At 36.3% G+C, this 18,270-nt stretch overlaps 1 protein-coding gene across 2 annotated transcripts; it reads right to left on the bottom strand.

The window, feature by feature from the left end:
• Positions 1-2,420: 2,420 nt before the first annotated feature.
• LOC131324476 (protein ROOT HAIR DEFECTIVE 3 homolog 2-like) lies at positions 2,421-7,944 on the bottom strand. Of its 2 annotated transcripts, XM_058356450.1 has the most exons (8): positions 7,460-7,944; positions 7,287-7,355; positions 7,104-7,195; positions 6,729-6,807; positions 6,536-6,598; positions 6,351-6,428; positions 2,790-3,025; positions 2,421-2,635 (listed from the first exon to the last, which is right to left on the bottom strand). In XM_058356450.1, exons 1-7 carry the CDS (start codon positions 7,661-7,663, stop codon positions 2,990-2,992), a joined length of 621 nt encoding a protein of 206 aa, XP_058212433.1. In that variant the 5' UTR covers positions 7,664-7,944; the 3' UTR covers positions 2,421-2,635; positions 2,790-2,989. The 2 variants fall into 2 exon arrangements, with proteins under 2 accessions (XP_058212433.1, XP_058212435.1); XM_058356452.1 differs by lacking the exon at positions 6,536-6,598.
• Between the last annotated feature and the right edge of the window lie 10,326 nt (positions 7,945-18,270).

The following is an 18,270-nucleotide window of genomic DNA, read 5'->3' as shown; positions in this document are numbered from 1 at the left end:
AGTAATAAATTACAGTTAGCGAAATGGCAGCAATAGAGAGTGAGAGAGGAGTGACATACATACATGTTTTGACGTTGCTGGAGCTGATAACATACACTGCTATATTCTAAAATACCAACAATTCCTCATTCCCAACCCCAAACCCACAGGAAAAAAAAAACACAAAGACAAAAACCCAAAAGGGCACTATTATTCTCTTAAGGTTCTCATAAAACAAGAAAATAGAATTGCAATTTTGAACAGTTTGGAAACAAAAATGATAGTCCAGGTAACTGAGGCAAGAGCTCTCTCTTTTTTTCTGCATTAGATTGTGTCGAATTGTGAAGATAAATAAATGGAGCACACTGCAATTCAAAAGTCTACATATTCTCAGCAAAATTCTCCACACACAATCTCTGCAAATAAAAAACCATTCGAGCGAAACTTAGCCCCATGTGTTGAAAATCATATGAGTGGACGGTAGAAAGTAAAATTCATGATCCCTGACATTAGCCACTTAGCACGGTGGTCATTGCGATTCCAAAATATTCATATAAAGATGGAACACACACACACACAGGTGGATTTTTTACCTGACAGTTTGGTCAATGAATCCCAACAAGTAGAAAATCTCCAAGCCCCCGAGCAAGCCTCAATATCTGTAGAAAATAACAAAGCAATAGCATGACATAAGAGAATATTTAACGTTGCAGATGACCAAAATTAGCAAGAAAATTGACTCTTGGAATTATATCATATGACAGTTTTTTCAAAGTACATGCGTCCACAGACTCAGGTACGCCTACCGGTACGGATACAGAATGTGCATCTGGTCCTTTTAGTTTCGAAACACATACTTGAAACTTTTCCATTATTTTGATTGGGGCACCTATAGTATTTTAGTAAAGCCCATCTATCATCCGAAAAAATAAGCCCTTCTAACCATTGCTTTTATTTCAGGATGCGAACCAAAACATGATACTCCATAGTTTGGATATCAATATTCCAAGAATATTGTAATGTCACTGCATGTGTACTACGGGATGGGACATCATCACTAAATTCTACCTCATACCCATAGTTCTGGGATCCATTTTTGCCAAGTCCGAATATCTAAAAATTTGGAGTTTGATATGTTCAACCCTAGATATACACCTGCAGTGCTCACCTGCTCTCAAATGCATGTAACATAGCCAACTAGGACTTTGAACTTACAGACATAACAAAAAAAAAACACACACAAAAAACCCATGTAGGAGGGAGAGAAAAGAATGCATCTAGTTCAAAAAGATAGCTGAGAATCGAGGTTTGGTGAGTACCACAATCTGATTGGAGTTCTGCAGTCAGTAGCCTCTTAATACTACAACCATTCACTTAACATATTACAGATTACACGCACAAAAGGACTGTTTAACATATCTGTACACCAAAAATTTCATGATCAGCCATTCATCCGAGTATATACAGCAAACATGAATACCACCTGCCTCCACGTGGCCAGCATGAAAAAGATCAAACGCCCCGTCTATATAAACTATACGAGCAGCCGATCCAGGCCCCTATATCCAAACCACAAAAAGTAATATAAGATAAGATTTCTCATGATAAGAAGGAAATTTGAAACAGGACATGAAAGAATTAAAGCAATAAGAGAAGGAGAAAGAGAACAAAATACAATAAGGTAACCTAAGTTTTTTCCCAGTATTATCGAATAGGTTAAGCCATTAGAGGGAGCAGTAACTTGAATCTTTATATTCTCTGCACACCCCTTCATGTGTGGCCTGACTCTCCTCCATAACCAGACAAAGACGTGCAAGTACTTCAATAATCAGTTCTATGTAAGGATTCCTTTGGCAACATAATCCACTCAATGAAAAGGCTTAAGCGGGACAGGTGAACTGAAACTCTTCCTCCAGTAAGACCTCTCTAGGAGCTGAGGTTTCAGGGTGTCTATTGCTTCCTACGATACATACAATGCAGCAGATTAGGAATCCCTAGAATCCAATGATGCCAACTAGTACTTTTGTTGGATAACTGGTAGCACAGTTGATTGCAATTAAACAATGGAAAGTCCTTACCCCCTCTTCTATGCCGTTTGGTCACCATGAAATTTGGAAAAATATAGTCACTCTAGTGCCTAATTTAAAAGGCTCTCGAAAAACCCTACCCACCCCACCTAATCAGGAAAACAAAAAGAACAACGAGATAGAAATAAGAAAAGGCTTCCAAGGAAAAAGAAAGAAAGTCAACCAAAAAGGAAAAGAGGTGAACTCTAAATTCACAAACTGAAGAACTAAAAACCGCAAAGTGCGGACACAAAATTTGGGAGAGAAAGGAACTTTGATAGATGAGACAGTGTGCCTAAACAATGCATGGAATGTGTAGCTGATAGGTACCGTCCCATTGGAGAATTGCACAATTCTGCGAGATGTAGGTAGAAAATGAGAAATACATGTTCCAATCCCAGACCCACCATCTTCAGATTTTTGGCTGTGACCATGACTGAATTGTCTTTGCAGCAATGAATGATTCTGGCTTTCACTAGAGGGCCTCTCCCTCACACAGAGAAGCATACAACCTGTTAGCAACATCACCAAACAACTTACGTCCACCAAATGACGAAAATGCAAATGATCTTCTCAGTTTGCTATAACAGCTGCTAATAACTGTATCTCAGAAGAATGGGAATGTGAGGCTGGGGGTGGCGTCACACGAGCGCAGAAGAAAATGAAAAATGCAAAAAAGGAAGAAACACGTGGACTAATCACTACAAAGTAGACAGCAATAGTAGCAGGCGTGAAATTATTTACCAACGATGTCAGTGCTTGAAACACCATCGATGCACTTGATCTGCTTATATCGGCAAGCCTTCTTAGCAAGGGCATAAGCATCAGTGCCATCAGGCAGAAGACATGGGTCGTCCCCGTGAATTATATAATCTATGTTGTACTCATCAAATAGCTTCTTCATGAATTCTTCAGTTATAGCATAGGGTGCATCAGGAATCACCTCATCCACCCACTTCAGAGCACTGATCATAATCATCCTACAACAGGAGGCCCATTATGTTTTTAAAAAATCTGAGGTACTTGGAAAGAAACAAAAGCTGTCTCCAATATTAGCATACTAAAGCATACTTCCTCAACTAGACATAATAAAGACAAACAACATTACAGGAAAAGATCAAGATTTCATAGACCTATAGTATTTTCCATCGCATACACAAGCATAGGAAAACAAAGAGATGCAAACATCAAGAATACATGTGTTGTTTGAATAAAAGGTCACAGTACAAATCAGGGTGTGTTCTTCATGCAACAGCCACAAATAATGCTCCAAATCTTGACACGTTCTTCATCCTACCCAAATCAAATGCAGTACAAGTAACCATAGATTACATACATCAAGAAAATATGGTAGATCTAGTCAATTTTCCACTCAACTTTACATAAGGCTCCTAGAGAGAATGGGGAGAGAGGAAAAGGGAGGACATGTATAGAGATACGACTGAAGAGAGGTAAGGGAACATGGGGAAAAACCAGTGCATTCCAAAAGACCATTGGCTTACGATGAGGTTCAGTTTCAACATTAATTCCTCACTGTAAAATTCTAAATCTAGTGTCCAACATGAACCAGCCACTTACCAAAAAGGAACCAAAAAAATAGAAGAAGCAAAAGAAGAAGAGGGAAATCTACTCTGCAACATCTCATAAGTCCATTAGAGGCATTCACGCTGACAAAATCTAAAAATAAAAATAAAAAGTTTCTCCACCCAAGAACATTTAAAGGAAAACCATCATATATGGGTTGATTGAAAAAGAATATCATGTGGTCCATACTATTTGCTGACAACAACGTTAACTTAGTTTATAAAACAATAGGATATAAACATTCAGAGATGATTTATAATCTAAAGATTTTAGGTTAATTAGCATGAAAGAAAAAAATAATGAGTGATTTTAGACAAACTATAAGTAAAGAGAAGTCAAACTATGTTCACAGAACACAGGTATAAAGATAAATAAAACTTCACAACCATGAGATACCTAAGAGTGACCATTATCTACAATGTGGGGCAATTTTTAATAAACAAGAATAGATTTGGAGGAAGAAAGCCACAAATATTTACTAAGGGTCAATGAACAGATTAATGCAACAAAAGTCTAGCGTGAATATAGGATATTGGTCCTTTGACATACAGTTCTCAGCCACCTCAAGTCTGGTAGGTCGGTCCTCCTATACACAGTGTGGAAGTGACTAGCTGCACCAAAGGCCTCCACGTGTGCTGCAAGACCCACTTAAATAAATGGGTGGTTCTTGAGGGATTTTGGGGCAATGTCGCGGGATCACGAAATATCTTCCCCAACATGATACTTCTAGCCTAGCTACCTCACCAAGTGCTAAGCTACCAAGAGTTATGAAGTGCTCTTCTTCCTTTCTGTGGTGGCCGGAAGAGGTGCAGGAAGGCATGATAACCATATAATTGCATTTCTGAGAGATAAAACAGATAATGAACTTATAATGCCTCAAAAACAAATAGAGAAACTTACCATGCTACTTGAATGCCAAGAAACTTATAACGAGCACGGTGGCTCAAACCATGGGTTTTCAAGTGATGAGTTTTATGAGAACCCATTTGACTTACGTGAGGAAGTTTGGCCAGCAAAATTCTACTTAGATTCCAACCACACGCATAGCGATTTGCCCGAGTCCCATAGTTCATCAACTAGACAAGCTTCTTGAATGGCTTAGTGCTATGAGGAAACCCTTTGACTACGAGGAGCCACCAAAGAATCAAGTGTAGAAATGTCAAATTTTTTTTTTTTTTGTTCAATGTGTTTAATCCTATTGAGAAAAAATACCAAGAAAAAAGGCCAGGGCTATATACTTGAGGCCTAAACGATACAACATGGGAGCAAGCTCCAAACAAAACTAAGCCTACTAAAGAGAAACAGCAAAACACCAAACAAGGCAGACCAAATCTCTAAACCACCAACAATTTTAACTACTACAAATGAATCTTGTGTGCAATCCCAAGTGTCTCCGATGCTTATATTTTCCTAATTTCCTCTGATAACAGGGCATATGTACAAGCTAATATGTCCCTTCAATTTCTATCAATCCTTGCTAGAGCCCCCTCAGTATCTAGGCTCTGCAGCTGGAAAATCTGCTATTTCTTTCATGCAAAAAGTGCTATACATGGTAAAGCCTATTTCACCACAATATGCTTAGCATTCTTCCCCTTGCAGTGCTCAATTAGTTCAAGAAAACGGTAACATGATACCGTGGTTAATCAGGCACTGCTATGGAGGACACCCTTCTTGTTCAAGTTAAATGCCTTTTAAGTGGATTACCTTTTGAAAAGACTCCTAGACAAGTGGTGTGATAAATGATAATCTTTTGTGGCTTTTATTTATCTCACACACAATCCGAAAATTTAATTAAGCTGACTTGTTAGTCCAATGTGATTGGTCCACTACTAAGTATGTACAGTACGACTGCTTGAGACTATGAAAGTTGTCAAGTACTGAAGTATATGAACATGTCGCGCAGACACGTACTGTGTTGGGCCTGTTGGCGATCTAGGAACTAACCTGAGTGTAGAAAGAAAATTGGTTGAAGAAAAATATACAAAGCGTGGGATAAAAAAGCAAATTCAATACTTAGTCTCATTGGATTTTGTTCTATTTACACTTCCTTAAATACAATTGAAGAAGAAGAACCATTTAAAGTAAGTGCCAATCTAGGAGTCATTTTTAAATACTGAAAAAGGGCTAAATAGTGATTCACCTTGGCACCGTTTTACTTGTGCATAACAGTTCTTGGATGACTATAAACTGACAGTAAAAATAATGGCAGCCCACTTTGAATGGAGTAGAACCTATAACCAAAAAGAAGCAATGTAGCAAATTTTATTACAATGCTAGCAATATCGTCACTCCTCACCTCGGAAATTGTCACATTCTGATGAAGCAAAAGTGCTTGCAGAACTGACCATACCACAAATTGCCAAAGAGTTCACCCTCAGTTCTCAACAAATACTCATAACAACTACTCTGCACCATAAGGGTAATGCTAAACCACGATAAAGAAATTAGCAATCCAAGTCTTCCCAAGTCCAACCCCCACCCCGCCCCCCACCCCCCCAACCCATAATACGCCATTAACGGTGCATTGTGTAAAGAACAATTTAGTTTTCTCATTTGAACCATATACATGGGTATTTTTCCCTTATGAGACAACTTTCATTTATTTTTTTGGGTAAGTTACATGAGAATCTCAATGCAAAAACTTCTTTTTTTGTTACTGCATTTTGCAATCAAATGACGATCAACATCAAGTAGAATAGGGAGACGTTGACGATAAATTACCTGCAGTACTACATTGAGAACATGTTCACAATACCTTGAAGAGGCTCTTGTGAGACTTGAGTCAAATATCTCGGCTAGCTGCCACATATCTTTTTGAAGTTAAAGAGATTTTTGGCAATCCAAAATATGAACCAGCAGAGGTCTAAGCATGAGACAAGCTTATCAACATCTTGGAACAGTGTAACCTTATTTACTAAGCATGAGACAAGCTTATCAGCATCTTCCACAATTTGTATTCTAATACAATCCTTGCAACAAGAGGGCATAAACACGAAAATATATGTTTCACATGTATTTCCCCGAATAACAGCCATCATGAAGGCATGTAAATGACAAAATGTGATTCTAGCTCATCAATGAACAAAAATATGTTTCTACCTGCAATGCTTTTGACTCTAACTGTTGTCTCTTTGCCTTTCTCACAAGTTCATCAAAGCAGAAAGCCTCCATATCATATCTACAAAATAAGAAAAAAGAGAGTAAATGAAGAACATTATGGCTTTGATGGAAGGGTGAAGAAATAAGAGAAGTCATTGTTACAATTTTTTCCATGTTTCCTATAAGCTAGTGTGCTGCTGTTACTTATTTCGCTTACCTTTGAAAGATCAAGTATGTTTTTATGGCTCAGATAAACAAAAACAGCATGTCATTATGGACAAGACTTGCTGGATATAAGCTTCAGTTACACTCCATTGGCCTTTAAAACTCAAGCTCACTTAGTTCAGAGTTAGTCATTTGCGACTTCAAACTTACTCAAAAAGATAGGTATCTAAGATTGAACGAAGCTTATTCCCAAAACCAGGTACTGGACCAGATTGAACGGCATCCTCCAATGCCAACCAACGCTCTTTGGAACAAATAAATAAGAAATGCATAATGAATGAATTCTCATTTATTACAGAAAGCAACCCAAACAGCAGATAGATGCACAAATACCTCATCAGAGCTCAAGCGTCTTAGCTTATCACTGGCAATCTCTTCACACCGGACAGTGGCAACCATGACCTAACTATCCAAAAGTGAGAAATTAATAATACAAGACAATAGTAAGGACTCTGTTGTGCAAACCAATGCTATCTATCAATTGAACTGCAAGATTAATGTGTAACCTTGTGAGCAGAAAGGTCTAGGTCCCTATTTTCTTTTATAACTTTCCATAACTGCTGACCACTTAAAGAAAACCCTGAGCTAAGGACAACACCTCTTCTATCCCCAGCAAGCCCTCCTGGAGCAATAGAATGGAAAAAACGCTGCCTCAGATGAGCAACCTGTATAAGAGGACACAAAAGGCTACAAGCCTGTGAATCCCCCATAAAATCAGAAGTAACAACCACAGTACTACAAACAGACACCCTCCACTACATAATTGGATATCCAGATCTGTAAGCATAGGTTGGATTTAACTTCTACTGGACATAGATTTCCTCAGTTTAAAAATTCACAAATTTACCCTCTAAAATTTCAACTGGCATAACTAATAGATGCTAAATTGCAGGTTTGGCCTTTCTCCTTCTACCTATGTTAAATTTGTTTGGGAATCCAAAGGAATTTTAGGACTTAAATTTACATAAATAATGTGAGAGACCGAGACTGCGCACAAGGTATCAAAATATGCTGAAATCTAGAGGTTTTCACACCACAGAGCTGAACAAGATGGGGGCATTGATTGAAGAATATATGCATCGAGTGCAAATCTAGCGATGATTTATCAACAACTTAGAGAAACATGCTCAATAGTGCTGCTGGATAAGTGAAAATCATAAGTTATAATAATGGAAACTGCTCTTCCTTCTCTTCGTAGCTAGATAAAGCAATGACCTCCACCTACAGGCCCAAAAAATATTGAGGTCAGAAGGAAAACTTACACACACACACAGAGTAATCTTGCATTGAAAATTGTAAAGAGAACACTACACATTAAAAATAATGCATAAATCAAATATAAAAAGTCCTCGAAATCAAATCCACTAACTCAACCAACATATATATATATATATATATATATATATATATATAGAGAGAGAGAGAGAGAGAGAGAGAGAGAGAGAGAGATGGGTTTGTCAACAGGACTTTCCTGGGCTTTCTTCAACGTCGAAATACGACACTCCGTCGAGGCCGCAGTTGCCTACACCGTCGTGTATCTGATCGAAGCTAATACCCTTCCCCGCCGCCTTGTGCCGCAAACGTTCGGCATTCCGAATTTCGTCCTCTGAGTATAATCTAATCAGCGACGGAAACCAACCATCAATACCCTAATTTCTTAGACCAAACCGAAATGCATAAAACCCTAATTTCACCCCCAAATTTCAATTCAAACAAAGACTCCACCAAACCTCTCGATTCCGCAGAAAACTTTCCCTAATTTGAAACGAAAACTACCTATCCTCTGTAAACAGTAAGAGAGAGAGAGAGAGAGATGGGTTTGTCAACAGGACTTTCCGGGGCTTTCTTCGCCGGGGAAATTCGACACTGGGTCGTGACAAGAACCTACACGAGGCTGCAGTTGCCTACGCCGCCGTGTGTCTGATCGAAACTCCTTACGGGTACGTTGTAATACCCATCATTCTTATTCCTCTTCTTCTGAGTAATCTTCACTCAATACCCTTCACCGCCGCCTTCTTGCGCCGCTAAACGTTCGGCATCCCGAATTTCGTCCTCCAACTTATAAGTCATCTAATCGGCCGACGGAAACCAACCATCAAAACCCTAATTTCATACTGAACCGATACACAAAAAACCCTAATTCGCCCCCAAAGTTCGATTCATTGAAAAACTCCACCAAACCTCTCGATTCCGCAGAAATCTTTCCCGAATTTGAACTGAATACTACCCATCCTCTGTTAACAATGAGATAGATAGATAGAGAGAGAGAGAGAGAGAGAGAGAGAGAGGGCGATCAAAACACAGAGAGAGAGAGAGAGAGCCGACCGCTCCCTCTGCTTTCGAAAAAACAACAGAGGGAGAAAGAAGAGCCGAAACCCTATGCTTCGATGACACGCAACATTCATCCCGCGCCTAATTAAAGTCTAAGCTCCTTGACCAGTTGACCCTCCATTGATCCAACGGCTAATATTTAAGAGCCGTTTATCCATTTGAATGGGCTCAGATATGGAGTATCTACAGTTCTACACAACTGGATCGCATAATTCAAGTTCAAAGCTCATTGCTACGGAGTATAAAACCACTAAAAAAAAGGATTTCTTCTTAATCTTTTGCTTTAGTATTTTTTTTGGGTTTTCCTTCATTTTTAATAATTCTGTATATAATTTATAAAAAATTGGTGAGAAGTCCACTGTAGCATGTTTGTAACCCACTAAGTCCACTTTCTAAATTTCATAACCCCTCTAGTCCACTAATATAGTTATTTAACCTAATAACTCCAATTTACTTAAAAAGAGATATTTTTCAAGACCAAAAAACCCTCCTATATAACATATAGAGAGAGAAACCCTAAATCACAAAACAGATCTGAGCCTCCCTTCTCCCCCTTTCTCTCTCCTCCCCTCCCCTGGGCTCCGTTCAGTTGTCAGGAAAGTGTAGGAAATGATGGGAAAATCAACTTCCTCATAACTTTTGTAGTGTTTAGTTGCCAGGAAAGTAGTGGGAAAAATGTTCTTAAGTTTTCCTGCAAGATTTACTTTCTTGCAAAAGTGATCCGGCCAAAAGCATAGGATTTTACGGGAAAGTTTTCTGCATTGTGGGGCCAAAATAATTGGAAGGCAAGAAAAAAAAACGAATGACGCCAATACTAAAAAAAATACGAATTAAGTTCTTAGAAAGGCACTTTGAAATTTACGTGAGCAATAACAATTTCGACTACTGTGATACTTTCTAAGATAATTGTTGTAGAAAAAATTAGTACTCCTAATTGATTTTTTTTTTGGAAGTATTTATTTATCTTGTCATTAGTCTTCAGTTTTGTTTTGTACTTACTAATCATCAGTTTATCAATGAGTTATTGTATCGGCAACTAATCAAGCATAGTTATTTAACATTTGTTTATTTAGTTATCATCTACTTATTTTTTAAGCTTCATGTTAAGGCTTTGCATTAGATAAAATACATTTTCCGGTATGTGTTAGTTCTCAAAGTTACTTTTAGCCATGGAAAATAAAGAAGTTTCTCATAAGTGTCTTTTTCCGACAAATGAACCACTAAACTTTAGTTTTCCTGCAAAAAAAATTTATCAAATGAACACTCACAGGAAAATAGATTTCTTTTTCCTTTACTTCACTTTACTTGACTTTTCCTGAGAATAACTTTCTTGTACAACATTCCTGGCAACTGAACGGTGCCCTGGTGAACCGTCCCGGTCGATTAAGAAGGCAGTCGGAGATTGATTCGGAGGATAGATAATGAAGTTGGAAGTTTGGTTCGACTAATGGTGTATTGTGGCCTCGTTGCTCATGTTCCTACGATACCAAAGCTGGGGGATCAGTAGTCCAGTGGTGGGTTGTCTTCCTGGTCCCATTTTCCTGTTGTAGAACGACACAACAGAGGGAGTGGAGGGGCTGAATTTTCTCATCTTATTTATGATACATTGTGATACCTCCAAATTCTCCACGCCGACGAGCTCTCCCTCACTCACCACAAACTGGATCGGGCCCGCGCTGCCCATATCGGTGATGCTTACCATCAGGCGGTTGTTGTCGCCGCCCCCGCCCTTGATGGACACCGTCTACATGGCCCTCGATGGACACCACCGCCATGGCCAGAGATGGACCGGCCCGTAAATCACCTTGAATCGTTTCACCACGCAGCGAAGGGAGAACATACGCAAAGTCATGGAGAAGAGCCATTCACCTAGACCTCGGAATCGGTAATCTCATCTTATACATATAATACCTGTTCCTCATAGTAGTACTTGTTGTTGTGTATCTTGATCTCTTTGATATTTAAGGTTATAGTCTATTTCTTATACTAATCTTGAACGAATTTGGATTTTTGACTTGTTATGTGTGTGAAATTTGTAGTTTCAATCAATTATATAACGTTATTCTGTTTTTTCATAAACGTGCTTTAAAGTTTGTTTGTCTATCATATTAAGAAGGTTGATCCAGTCTTTTATTTATTTTACTGGAGAGAAATTTGGAGTAGTAAAAATAAAAAATATAATATTATAAGAAGGTTGATCCGGTCTTTTGTTTGTCCCGTGTTCGGTATCATCAGATTTGGAAGTTTTCGAATAAATACATAAGGTTATATATGTGTTTTTCCTAGGGTTAGAGATCTGAAGTTTTTTGAATAAATATATAAGGTTATATTTGTGTTTTTCATCAATCACTTCTTGATTTGGTTCATGCAGCGGCCTCTCCAACTTGCTTCTGATATATTTAGAGTTTTTTGAATAAATATATAGGGTTATATGTGTATTTTTTTAGGGCTAGACATATAAAGTTGGAACAAGTTGTGTTTTTTGAAAAAATATATAAGGTTATATGTGTGTTTTTCGTGTCACAAAAAATATATATTTTTGTTGTTATTTAATGTCATTTTTTTAAAACATTATCAGTTAGAGAGAGATATAATAATATATAACGTTATATTGTTATATATAACATTCTAGATTAGAAATATTCTATGTTATTTAATAAAGAGAACATATAACGTTATATATGACATTTTGTACCGTGTAACGTTATATATAAGCTTTTGTCATATATAACAGTATATGCTCCGTTGTCGATCACTTATTGAATTGATTCACGTAGCGGCCTCTCCGACTTATACGTGAAAATATGTGATTTGAAGCTCGGTAAGTGATGTGGTTTGGTTATAGATAATCTTCTCTACTGAGACATATATGTTATATGTGACACAATTTGCACTTGATAACGTTATATATATATATATATATATATATATATATATATATATATATATATATATATATATAAGCTTGTATTGACAAAATAAAATTTCAATTTGCATAGAGAACATATAACGTTGTATATGAGATTTTGTCCTGTAAAACTAAAAAAAAAAAAGTGGAACTAATAACATTTTATGTTCTTTTATTGAATAGGTTCTCGCAGCAGCCTCTCAAAAGCACATATGGATATATTCATAAATTATTAGAAGCAAGTCAAATAGGCTGCTGCGCGGACCAATTTAATACAGCGGAGTATATAACGTTATATGTGAACTTTTTGTCATGTGTGATATGTGCTTTTATCTCATTTTTAAGATATATTAATGTTATTTATGTTGTTTTGAATATGTGTATATGTAGATATAGAGGTTATGAGAATGCTATTCGGAGGCAGAAAATCAAAATTTTGAAGGATCCGATGAAGGTTTTGATGAAGAAACGATGAAAAAATGAAGCTCGACCCCCTGTAGCCTCATCAACATTCAACTTGGGATTCAAGGCGCGACTGAAAACAAGAATAATAGTGACATGATATGTGAACATATAATGTTATTTTTTGACATATATAATATTGTTGGAAAGATGATGTTTTGAGGACATATAATTTTATGTTATGTTTTGTGAGACTTAGAGCTACAGAAGCTCAGACATAATGTTATATATTCTGTTTTTTTTGAGATTTAGAACTACAGAAGCTCACATATTATGTTACATGTTCTATTCTATTTTTTTTGTGAGATTCAGAGTTGCAGAAACTCAAATATAATATTATATGTTCTATTTTTTTTGGGGATATTTAGATATTCAAAAACTCACATATAATATTATATATTTTGTGTGGACCAGCATATAACGTTAAAGACTAAAAACAAGAAAAACCAAAAAGAAATGTTGCATGTTAGAAAATTTTTGCCACACATATAATGTTGTGTGTTAGGAAATTTTTGTCACTAATATAACGTTAAAAAATCAATACAAGAAAAATAGGAAAAACAAAAAGAGAAATTTGTCACATATATAACATTAAATGTTAAGTATAGCAGGTTCAATAAAAAAATCTAGAAAAATCAAAAAATACATTTTTTGTTACACATATAACGTTATATGTGGCGTGATTGAGAAAAAAATGGAAAAAATACATTTTCGTGTTAGCCAAACAAGGCCCTTATTTCTTAGGTGGAGTATTTTTGTCATTAAAATTATTAGTAGACTTAGTGGATTATGAAACTTAGAAGTGGACTAGATGGGTTTGGAAACTGCTATAATGGATTTATGCAAAATTCTCTCTTTAATTTATTATCGTAATTTTTTAAATCAATCATTCTTCTTAACGAGAGGAATCATAACATAATAAAAACATACACCGGAGTGGAAAAAAAATCATATCGAATGACACTAAAAAAGAGATTTGTATTGGTATTTTTTTTGTCTTTAGTGAAACCTTTTTTCTTTAGGTCATATATTTTTAAAATTTTAAACTCCCCTCCTTGAGACAAATGACCAATTATAAAAAGTTTAATGTGAACCTAATAAAAATTAAAAAACAAAATTAATACCAAACAAAAAATCTAGTAAGAACTGGGCCTTAGTACTAATCCTTGTATTGGATGACATTCAATAAACTGACATTTTGTTTTCTTCTTTATTTCTTTATCACTAACATTAGTTTATTTTCTTCTAAAAAGAAAATAGATTGAAAGAGAAAGAAAAGAAAAAAAAACTCAAGACCAAATGCATCAATAGGGAATAGTTTAATTTCTTGATAATGGAGTACAAGATAAATTATTTTAGTTCTCCAACAAGGGGAAAAAATACTTTAGTGGGTGAGTCTCAGCATCTAAAGAAATTGGCAACTTGATGTTAATAATACATTTTTTTTACAGAGAAATTGATTAGGAAATTTATGTGAACCAACCTTCTGGATACCAATCATCCAAAATTTCAAATTTTGTTTAAATGTTGAAAAAAGCTCTTTACTAGCTTAAGTATGCACCACAAGCTTGGTAAGAAAAGATTGAGAGTCCAATTAAGGGAGCGTTTCCGATAGTGAAGAATTTGTAGAATTTTATTTGTGGTCGAAAAGTTTTTAGGTGTTTCCAGCCGTGAATAAATTGTTGAGAAATGCCCAAGTTGTTTCCGGTATTGAATAAGTTGTTTATGGGTTTGTGAATAGAATTACTAAAGCAAAAAAAAAAAGGCTGCCTCTAATGCCACGAGCATTTTTCCAAATGCCACGAGCATTAATTGTTCTGGTAGCTAAAATGACTCTTTTGTCCTGTTGTGGTCAAAAGCTGTAGGCCCATAAATTTTTTTACCCAAACTATCCTTCTGTAAACGAACAACCCTTCGATTACCCTTTTTCGGCTTCTGATTTCCTGTGCTTTTCAACTGCAACCTGTATCTCCTTTTTTCCTTTAGGTTTTGTCTCTTCCTATTTGTACTTCTTCTTCTTTTTTATCCGCTTCCCATTTGTACTTGATCACCAAATTCATTGGAGTATATACATTCAAGGTTAGTATTGTTTATTCATTGTGTACTTGTATACATAGGGATTGCTTTTCTAAAGTAAATGTTTACAGTTTTGTTACGTTATTCACGAACTACTATTGTTGAGATCGAGCCAATCTCAACGGATTGGTCTTGTGATCAAGACTTGAGACTTAAGAGGTTTATTCTCTTCTAAGATCTTTGGTTCGAAGCCTATTAGATGCAATTAAATTCTGGGGTCAGTCCATATAGAGTTTTACTTTACCTTTAATTGGGACCCCCGCAAATGGCGGTGATATTGGTCTCCAAAGATTAGTTGTGATGTGTGAAAACTGTCTCGGACAACTAAGTTATAAAAATAAAAATAAAAACTACTATTGTTGAGCATATGTTTAGTGTTTCATTAGTGTACTTTGTATGCGGTAATAAACAAAAATTAATGTTCTTTCTTTTTTATAAAAAAACCTTGAATGTTTAGGGACTAATTTTTATTGAGGCTATGCTTAGGGTTATCCCTTTTTTTCCCCTTCTGTTACTGCTTTCTGATGAATTTTTAATGCCACAATCTTTGCTCAATTTTTTTCATGATGTAGATTTGGTGACTGAAGCATGGATATTGAACAACCAATTGAATGCAGCCATGGAAGTTCCAGTGATCAGATTGATGAACACGAAATTGACATGCAAAATCAAGAAAACAAACAGAAGGATATGCTTCAGCAATTTGGTTGGAAATTCGAATCTCGGGAAGAACTTCTCGATACTCTTCGAGAGTTTTTCTCAATGCAAGGATATGCAATATCTATCAAAAACTCTAGACAAGATAGATATCTTACCATCGGTTGTGATCGGGGTGGCTGTTACCGAAATAAGTGGCATGTTCCCTTAGAGAAACGGCAAAGGAAAACGGCAACTCGTCTCATAAATTGTCCTTTTCAATTCTGTTGTAAGAGACAAGATGATGGCTTGTGGGTGATTAATGAAGTCAAAAATAGCTCACATAATCATGAACCCTCAAGTGACATGTCCGGACATCCCTCTTGTCGTCGTTTGTCAAAGAAAGAGATCACGAGCACTGAAGAAATGACTAGATCGGGAATACCACCATGCCAAATTCTTTCTTCACTTAGACAATCCAATCCAAAGCTTCAAGCGGTGTCAAAAACAATTTATAATACGAAGGGGGAAATTCAAAAGGACAACTTGGTAGGACGAACTATGATCCAAGCATTGTTTGAAGAGCTTTGTCAAGGTGATTTTACTTTCGATGTTGCATATGATCAAAATGGCCATTTGACACATCTATTTTTTGCACACCCTTCTTCAAGCATATTAACCAAAAGCTACACAAATGTCTTCGTGATGGATTGCACCTATAAGACAAATTAGTACAAGATGCCACTACTTGACATAATTGGAGTTTCAAGTTTTAACAGTTCATTTTACTCTTGTTTTGCCTTTTTGGAGAAAGAGGGAGAAGGAGATTATATTTGGGCTTTGCACAATTTTAGAAAGATCTTGGGTCCCACTTGCCATCCCTCTATTATTGTATCAAATAGAGAATTGGCCTTGATGAATGCCATAAAAGTTGTTTTCCCTTCAACTGCAAATCTTTTGTGTGTGTGGCATATTGAGAAAAATATTTTAGCAAATTGCAAGTCTTACTTTGACACTCAAGATGATTGGACCACATTTTTGTCTACTTGGAATGAAGTGATAAATTCTCAAGATGAGGAGGCATTCAATGAAGCTTGGAAATTAGTTGAGCTACTGTACAAGGATAAGGAAAAAGTGCTCTGTTATATTCGAAAGACATGGCTTCCATTCAAAGAGCGATTTGTGCATGCATGGACTGAAAATTGTGCTCATTTTGGAAATCATGTTTCTTCGAGGGCAGAAGGTGCACATGGGAAATTGAAGAAATATTTACAAGTTTCAACAGGTGATCTCTATCAAGTGAAGAACAAGATATGCCTCGCAATTGAAAATGAATTTAAAGAGATAACGACTCAACTCTCAAGTGAGAGGATCCGAATACCTCACAACTGCAATAATTACTTCTTTAAGGAGTTGATCACCAAAGTGTCATCATTTGCTTTGCGGAAACTAGTCGATCAATATGAGATGTTGAAGCATGGTACAATGAAATCAACATGTACGGGACACTTCATGGCAAGTATGGGTCTTCCTTGTGCACATAAGATGATTGATTGGAAAGGTAAGGTGTTACCGCTTGATGCAATACACTCGCAATGGAGAATTGATACAAGATTGCTTTTTCTTGGGGGAGAAACTAGGTCGAATGGGCAAGAATTCAAAAAGTTAGTTCATGAGTTAGAAAATAAATACCAAGAGTGGCCTACAAGCCAAAGAGAACGTGCTCAAGAGAGAATTTCCCAACTTGTAAGTCCATCACTACCGTTGGTTATTGAGCCAAATATTCTACCACATAAAGGACGTCCATCGGGGTCAAAGAAAGTTAAGGAATCTAGTTCTACGAGGCGGAATGCATCAAAATTTGAGATTGTGGATGCAACACGAAAGTGTAGCATTTGCAAAGATGTTGGTCATAATAGTCGAACATGTAAAGGCAAATGGAAGGCGAATATATCGAATCCAACTCATGCAGCTAATCTGGACGATGATGAAAGTACCATGAATGTGCTCGACACAAGCCCAATTCCTACTTCACTCGACTGGTTTTTGTTGGATTGACCACTTGAGGTAAGATAGTTCTTTTTCTATTATTTCATAGTGGACGAATTATTGGTAAGTCTTACAGATAATCTCAACTAATTAGAGCCACAACTTTTACCATTTCTTTTGCAGCCGCAGGAGATAAAAAGTGTCTTTCCCATTCAATTCTGGCCAACATACTGTTGCTTAAGTGAAGGATGTACCACATTTTGTTTGAAATATGGTTTTCAATTTTCTCTCCACGTGACATGACAGATTTCAATTTTGGCTATAAAGTACCAGTTTGGACTTTACAATGCTTCTTTAGATTCATTCTGGATTCAGATGAAAGTGGAAGAAACAGGGCATTTTCCTGTGAGGAAGTGGCCTTACTTTTTATACCTTTATTATACATTGACAATTATTAAGGAATTTGCTTGAATGGTGATTTCTTGAATGATGTTTCTACTAGCACTGGAGAGCAATTTTTTTGGTTTTATTGTTGGGTAACCACATGAAGAGAGAAGGTTTTTTTTTTTTTTTTTTTTTTACAGCTTAGTATTTTTTTTAAAGTATCTTTTTTTTAGAAGAAGTAAAATTAAAATGGAGAACCATGTGTTTGTTTATTAGAAACATAAAAAATAAAAAAAAATGAAAGCTGGAAAAATGGATAGATTAAAGTTAGGGTTACCAACTCACCAGTGAGAATGATTTTGAGAAAGAAAAAATACTCAAATTTTTAGTGTGCTATGGAGAAAAGCACAATTTTTGTTTTAGTTTTTTCAATTAAAAAAATTGACTTTGCTCACAGTCAAACAAAATAGGGATTCTACTATCAAAACAAAATAGTTAGTCGGAAAGCACGAGAAATCAAAAACCCAAGGG

The sequence above is a fragment of the Rhododendron vialii genome, chromosome 4a (assembly GCF_030253575.1).
Source record: "Rhododendron vialii isolate Sample 1 chromosome 4a, ASM3025357v1".
Classification (NCBI taxonomy): domain Eukaryota; kingdom Viridiplantae; phylum Streptophyta; class Magnoliopsida; order Ericales; family Ericaceae; genus Rhododendron; species Rhododendron vialii.
The sequence above is the reverse complement of the archived record's forward strand: the minus strand, read 5'-3'. Positions and strand labels throughout refer to the sequence as shown.